Raw genomic sequence first — 7,500 nt, 5'->3', positions numbered from 1 at the left:
TTGGAGGGCGGGGTCCTGCTCCGTGTCGGGGGGGGGCATGTGCAGGCTCTGAAGCCCAGCTCCGTTAGGAGTTACCTGGAAGCGGTAGAGGCTGGAGTCGGCGTTGAGGACGAGCTTCTTGTGGTTCTGCAGGGGGTAGATGTACCCATACGCCACCAGCATGGTGCCGAAAGCACCCGCCTCTGCAGGGGGGCGGGGTAGGGGGAGGGGGCGGGGTAGGGGGGGGGGTGGAGGAGGGGGACGGGTGTAATTCCGTAAACTGATTATTTCTCTGTATTTGAGCCAAAAATCTAATCTTTTTACGGAGAGGTTTAAAATATATCATACATTTTTTTCTACTGGATGAAACTAAATGACCTTCATTGAGATCAAACAGCAGCGTAATGTTTCCAGAGATAGAACCTCAGAAGCTTCTCTAAATACACCGACTGACACATTCAGCATCGCAGAGTCTACATCCCTCACCTTCAGGAGTGACCTTCAAACGCTTAACGATCCAGGCGTGGATGTCCTGACCTGGGAACAGAGGGAAGGAGAGCTCTGTTATAGATGAGTGACTGGGCTCTGGGGACAGAGGGAAGGGGAGCTCTGTTATAGATGAGTGATCATGCTCTGGGGACAGAGGGAAGGGGAGCTCTGTTATAGATGAGTGATCATGCTCTGGGGACAGAGGGAAGGGGAGCTCTGTTATAGATGAGTGACTGGGCTCTGCTCTGGGGACAGAGGGAAGGGGAGCTCTGTTATAGATGAGTGATCATACTCTGAGAGCAGAGGGAAGGGGAGCTCTGTTATAGATGAGTGATCATGCTCTGAGAGCAGAGGGAAGGGGAGCTCTGTTATAGATGAGTGATCATGCTCTGGGGACAGAGGGAAGGGGAGCTCTGTTATAGATGAGTGATCATGCTCTGGGGACAGAGGGAAGGGGAGCTCTGTTATAGATGAGTGATCATGCTCTGAGAGCAGAGGGAAGGGGAGCTCTGTTATAGATGAGTGATCATGCTCTGAGAGCAGAGGGAAGGGGAGCTCTGTTATAGATGAGTGATCATGCTCTGAGACAGAGGAAGAACTCTGTTTTAGATGGTGTCATGCTTCCCTGTCTTAAGTGAACAGGAACAACATGTATTCTGCATTTCCCTCTTATGACAGAACACTGTAGGTCTATCTCCCTACACACACACACACACACACACATGCACATACAAGGAGCACTGCAGCTGGAGCACACACACTCATCTTTGTGTTAGTGCTGATCGGAGGGAGGTCAAAGGTCAATCTCTCCGTGACCACAGCTGGTGGCCTGCGGGGTCCTCATGCTTAATGCAGTGGTGATCCAGTGACCCCTGACCTACTTAAACCCACTCTACCACCGGCGAAATCCGGCCAATCAGGTTCCACCACTGTGCATTCCCAGTCATCGGCACTTCTAACCTGTTTCTTTATTATGTAAATTATTGTGTAAAATGGTGCACATTTGTGAGGTGGCTTGTGAGAGGATCGAGGTACTAAATAACATGCATGTAATTTATGTACATTAAAACTATTCCATGTATTACACCTTCCAGTCACATTCAACACTTATAGTAACATTTACTGCACTAGTTATAAATATGTGTCAGTACATGCTGGTTTTTCTATTTGTGTTGAAAACATTTAAATTCCATATATGAAAGTATCTCAGGCTGCGTTTAAAAAAGGGGGGGGGGGGTGTCACAGTATTCACTCGTTCGTTGTTTTAGGGGTTCAGAAGTTTTGGGGACCTCCGCTCCAGGGTTAAACGGTGGTCTGGTGACCCTTCCCTTGCTCTGGGGATTTATGAACCCAGGCCTTTCCTTCGTTTGCACTAATTGTAAGTCGCTCAGGATAAGAGCGTCAGCTAAAAGCCTGAAATGTAAGCATGAGCTGTCTTGGAGGCAGAGCCTCACTCCTGACTGGCAGGCGGCTGGCTCCGCCTCCCAGCCCTAGATCTTTCCTCCAGTCTTAGGCCAGCTTACTGTGTCGCTCCAGGGCGCTGAGGGAACCCCGAAGCTCATCCGATTGGAGCCTGCCGTATATAGAGCGCACTGACTGAAGACTCACCTCTTCAGGCTGCACCTCTCACCATCCCTCCCTACCCCCCTGTGATCTCTTTAATGACTGCAAGCTTAGGGTTGTAACTAGGTAGCTGTTTCGTAGGTGACTAGTTAATGCACCTGTCTTAACTACTGCTTGCATTTTTGCATAGACTGTGTTGTTGCTGTTCTCGTTTGTGTTAGTGTTAAACAGTTTAACCTTCAGGGTCCAAGTTGAACTATGCGGTTGTTCCCTGCACTTGGACCGGTATTTCTCTGTAAGGTTTTCGACACTTGTTCCTGGTTATGGTTATACACTTTGTTGTACGTCACTCTGGATAAGAGCGTCTGCCGAATGCCTGTAATGTAATGTAATGTAATGTAATGTAATGTAATGGCAGATTACCGGCAGCTGCGGCCTTTTCTGCTCCCCAATCTGAGGAGAGACCACGACCGCGTCTGTACCTGGGCGAGAGACTGTGTCTGTACCTGAGTGAGAGACCGCGTCTGTACCTGAGTGAGAGACCGCGTCTGTACCTGGGCAAGAGACCTGTATATCTATGTGCTGCATGCTGTATGCATAGCTGTATATCTATGTGCTGCATGCTGTATGCATAGCTGTATGTCCACAGTGCAGCAGTGCACAGTGGGCCACCTCACCTGTCATGGCATGGGGGATTGTGGTAATGACCAGCTTCTGTTCCTGAAATTTTACTCCATTTTTTGGGTCTTGCATCTCCACCACCAAGGCGTCCACCTGCGAGTGGGACGAGAGAGAAAGACGCAAGTGGTGAGGTCACGCGGATCTACCCACAATTCCTCCTGCTGCAGCATGACTGACCGTGAGCGAGGCAAAACCAGATCTTTCGCACATATAACCGTCTTACTGACCCCTAGATGACCTCTCAGTGAAACCCGCTGTGTTTAGAACATTCTGATGCCAGTCAGTATGTTATGGTGAAGTCAGAAGTACACCATGTGACGGTATTGAATATAGTACAGTTGACCAGTTATGAAAGGAACTATATAAATATAAATACATACAATTACAAATGTATTATTATTGTTGTTGCTTCATCATTATTATTATTATTATTATTATTATTATTCATATTAGCAGGCTTCCGAAGGCCGCGCTGGGACGATCCTTCCGCGCGCTCAGCGTTGGCTCCTCTCCTGCGTCGCCTCAGGGAGGATTCCTCTCAGTAATCGGCTTTGAGGTCAGACTGCAGAATTACCCAGAATCTCATAAAGTCTGGATCACAGCGAGCTCTTAAAAAGCAGCGAGGCCAAAGCTCTCTGTGAGACGGTTCACTGGCGTCAGACCCGCGGGCCCTGGGGTGCACTTACAGAAGCACACTCTGGCTAAAGATCTGTCCTGAGAATGCAGAACAGACGTGTACAGCACCAGCTAAACATCTGCCCGAAGCCCACGGAGAAGACCAGCTGAATATTTGTCCTTAACACTTATAAAAGACACATACAGTATCCAGTGCATATCGGTCTTGAACATTTACAACAGTAATTCCCTAGCTAACAATCTTTCCTATACACTTATATGAGACGTGTACCAGCTGAATATTTGTTCTACACTTAGAAAAAACATGTGCTGGCTAAATGCTCTACACACTCGGAGAAGGCTTGCACTGGATAAGTATCTGTCAAACACACTTAACATTTGCCTTACACAGACAAGATGTGCAACAGCTATGTATCTGTCTTACACACTTTAAAAAAGTGTGCACTGGTCCTGCACACGTAAGGGAAAACAAACACCGGCAAACTGTCTGTCCCTTAAACTTAGAGGAACAGGCTCTGAATAAATACCTGTCCAGTGTGAACTTAAGGGACATAACAGCTGCTAAACATCTGAGCAGGTGTGTATCTTAAAACACAGAGCAGCCACGATCCACCACTCTATTAAAAGTGCTCTGTGAGCAGTCAGAATGGCTAGAGCAGGAGGAAATGAAAAGTCGAAGGGACTGATGACATCATGTCATTGGCATGAAGGAAACTGCAGTGGCAGTAGTAGATTTATTTGGCTTTGGTTGGAATAAATTAATGACCCAGAGAAATGTGTTTAATTAAATAATAGACTTCATGTAGTATGAAGCCAAGGAGAAAAGTGGAGATTAAGTAAGTCAGAATTAGAAAGCTGTAAGTATAAATATAGATAATTGGTTAATTGGATTCCAGATATTTATGACGCTAGATGCACAATTATAACTGCAGACACAGAAACCGGCCAATGAATATTCCATTTAAATTAAATTATTTTAGATAAAAGACAGAAATGTTTAACAATAATGATTGTTGACATGATAAAACACTGTTTGAGCCATTAAGTACTACTAATATTAATATTAGAAAAATACAAGATGAAAGATGATACGATGTTCTGGAACAGAGTGAATTAAAGCAATAAAGCACAGCTGATATTATTGTAGTTAATGTTATTATTTTTGCTGCTGCTGTTGTTAATCATAATTATAATCATGACTATTTTTCTTATTCTTTCTTATGATCTGCAGATGATATCTTATACATGTCATTAACAGAATTAAACCTTTCTGAAGGGGACCGTGCATTTGCCCTCCTATTGCCTGAAAACCTCAGAACTGATGGTGAGTTTTTTTCTCTGAACTTCCATGAATAACCCACATACTGTCAATCCACAAGTGCTTATAATTATTCTATATCGACACTGAAATGGAAACTAGCTGTTTTACATTATGCCTTACACTATTTCAGATAATATACACAGGCAAGTATTGTACATGGATAAGCATGATATTTAAATAATTACCCACCTTCTTTAGACAGGCCATTCGAGGTCGATAATGCTGTCCATGATCGTGGTTTGTCCTGATAGTCATTTTGGCGTCTTTTTTTATATAAAGTGGAAAACACTGAATAGCGTTTCAAATATTTTTAATAAGGTTTTCGCACTGGCCGGACGTGTAGACTACGCTTGAGATTCACGCCGCTCCATCGCCCGAGGCGGCTGTAACAGCAGGAGCTCGGAGTTACGCTCGGATGGAAATGTCATCCAATCACAGCAAAGTCCTGTTCCTTCAATCTGTCACCTAACTCCCACAAAAACTGACCAGGAAGATCATTGCACTGCCTGTCCAGCAGGCGGCAACGTCGAGCTATGAAAATGTCTACGTTTTAACGTAACCTTAAAATGTACTAACTGAATAATTGTTACGTAATAAGCAGGTATGAAGATTTAAAAGCAACTTGTTTCCATTTTATTGTATTTCATCCTCTTTTTCATGGACATTACATTACATTACATTACATTACAGGCATTTGGCAGACGCTCTTATCCAGAGCGACGTACAACAAAGTGTATAACCATAACCAGGAACAAGTATGACGAAACCCCTAGAGAGAAGACGTGCTGGACGTGCTGCTTTCAGAAAATAATAACTGTAAAATTCTCTAAAATTGAATTATGCACTGGGTGTGCATAACTGCAAACTCCCACTGCCATGTTCAACATTCTTTTTCATAAGCAAAATATTTTTTTATCTGACACTGGTTAAACTGAAACATTTATAAGTTTGCCTTAGTGTGCTTTTTCAGTATATGCTCTAGTTGCCAGCAGCCATACATTTTTTGCACTCCCAATGAAAATGAACCCTTTAAGGTGTGAGGTCACAAATATGTTACTAGAGTGTTCTTAACTGAACATTCTAAAAGCAATGGGGTTCTAGAACACTGACCTACTCTTTCCAAAAAACCCTACTCTTCAAAGGATTAAGTGTTAAACATTTCTGAAGAATGTATAATTGTTTTTGAATTGCCATTTGAATTTCTATGAAAATACAAAATTAAATAAACTATTAAAAAAATTTTTAAAAGAATGAAGGAAATGAAAAACAATCTTCAGAAAAAGTAACATAATCGTTATTTCTTTGAATTATGTCTGTTGTGTGACATCTGGAAATAAATTCAGCAGCAAGCACAATTTTATGCTGTCTTAAAAATTTTTCTTCAAACCTGCTAATTTCCAACTAGCTTGTTGCTGTGGAACTACACTAAAACAGTCATTTTCCATGGCTGCCGAGAATTAGCCATAATTTGAGTGTGGCTGCAACAACAGCAGCAAAATAAATAAATACAATAAATGAGTTGACCAGAGCATGCTCAGTTGGGCCACAAACATTGCAGGGAGGGTGCATTATAAATACAGTAACTGACTGTGCCAGTGCTGTGGCTGTAGTTTATCTTAATACAGGTACTATCTCTATATATTCAGGTATCAGATTCCACTGTAACCCCAAGAGCTGGTCTCCTCTAGCATATTTATGCAGTCTCTCTTTCCTCTGTGGACTCTTTGGTCCGTTTGTCTGTCAGCTGTGCTGTATCCACTCCTCTCCACCTCCTCCTCTTCTTCTCCTGTCCTTCTCCACCTCTCCTCTCCACCTCCTCCTCTTCTTCTCCTGTCCTTCTCCACCTCTCCCCTCCACCTCCTCCTCATCCTGGTGTGCTAAAAAAAAATCCTTTTTACCAGGAAACTATTCAAACTGCTGTCACAAACCCGGTGATAAACTGCTCTCTGCCTCCGCTTCCCTTCTACTCCCCCTCTTCTCTCACTGCGGATGCTTTGTGATGTTCTTCCAGGTCCTTATAATAACCTACTATACTGTCCGTGAACTCATAACCCTAACCCCAACACATCCTGAAACGAGACACCTGAAGCTATCAGAACTACGTAATCACATGCGTAATGTGCTGCTAACTCAAAACCCATTTCATGCTCAGCTTTGTCATTTAACATCCCATACGTAGCATGAAATCAGATTTAGTGTAATATATCAGGTGTGTATACTAGTATGATATATCATTGGTTTGTATATTTTGTTTGTCATTAAATTGTATATATATTATTATTATTATTATTACCCATGAGACAGACACATGGACATTGTAATCTCTTTTAAAAAAGCACCATTCATAACTACAATACACAGGCTGCACAAGACAGCATTACAAAACAGTAAAATGCTAAAACAAATCCTTAAGCATAAATATGTAGCTTTACCCTGTCTGACTGGTTGCATAATTATACTACCACTGTTTTTCTTCTTTTTAGTTTGATGATTTATCACATAAGTGTTAACCTGTTCTGTACCTAGGCCCATGTGGCTGTTAAAATATAGGCATATCAACCTTGCCCTAACAACCTTGTAGCTCATATTTCTAAAAAGAGATTTTGCCTCATCGTAATTCCAGTTCGTGTGCGTGATTTTTTTTCCCCCTGGGTTTAATACCTACTGTATTTTATAGACTTTCTTCAAAGTTGATATGACTGCATTTTTTATCCTGAGGCAAAAGCCGAGCGAAAAACCACCCACTATTACGTCGCTCGCCGTGCGCGTACATGGAATAATATAGGAGTCGCGCCCACAGTCTATGGTCGCGCCCCTCCCGCCTAGACTCA

At 43.0% G+C, this 7,500-nt stretch overlaps 2 protein-coding genes across 2 annotated transcripts in view; one reads left to right on the top strand and one right to left on the bottom strand.

Annotated features, from left to right (window-relative positions):
* The window catches only part of rgs9a (regulator of G protein signaling 9a), a 13,822-nt gene extending 8,643 nt beyond the window's left edge, over nt 1-5,179 (bottom strand). The window contains exons 1-4 of the mRNA XM_064316327.1: nt 4,859-5,179; nt 2,709-2,805; nt 466-516; nt 76-182 (exon numbers count right to left, since the gene is read on the bottom strand). Of these exons, the coding sequence (XP_064172397.1) occupies nt 76-182; nt 466-516; nt 2,709-2,805; nt 4,859-4,924 (321 nt within the window). The 5' untranslated portion in view covers nt 4,925-5,179. The remainder of the gene's footprint in view (nt 1-75; nt 183-465; nt 517-2,708; nt 2,806-4,858) is intronic.
* A 2,304-nt stretch (nt 5,180-7,483) lies between these two features.
* Nucleotides 7,484-7,500, top strand: part of LOC135244119 (guanine nucleotide-binding protein subunit alpha-13-like) — a 17,268-nt gene continuing 17,251 nt past the window's right edge. The window contains exon 1 of the mRNA XM_064316329.1: nt 7,484-7,500. This exon is cut by the window's right edge and continues 337 nt beyond it. The gene's annotated coding sequence lies outside the window, so the exon portion shown is untranslated.

The sequence above is a fragment of the Anguilla rostrata genome, chromosome 17, assembly GCF_018555375.3.
Source record: "Anguilla rostrata isolate EN2019 chromosome 17, ASM1855537v3, whole genome shotgun sequence".
NCBI lineage: Eukaryota > Metazoa > Chordata > Actinopteri > Anguilliformes > Anguillidae > Anguilla > Anguilla rostrata.
This window is presented reverse-complemented; position numbering and strand designations above follow the sequence as displayed.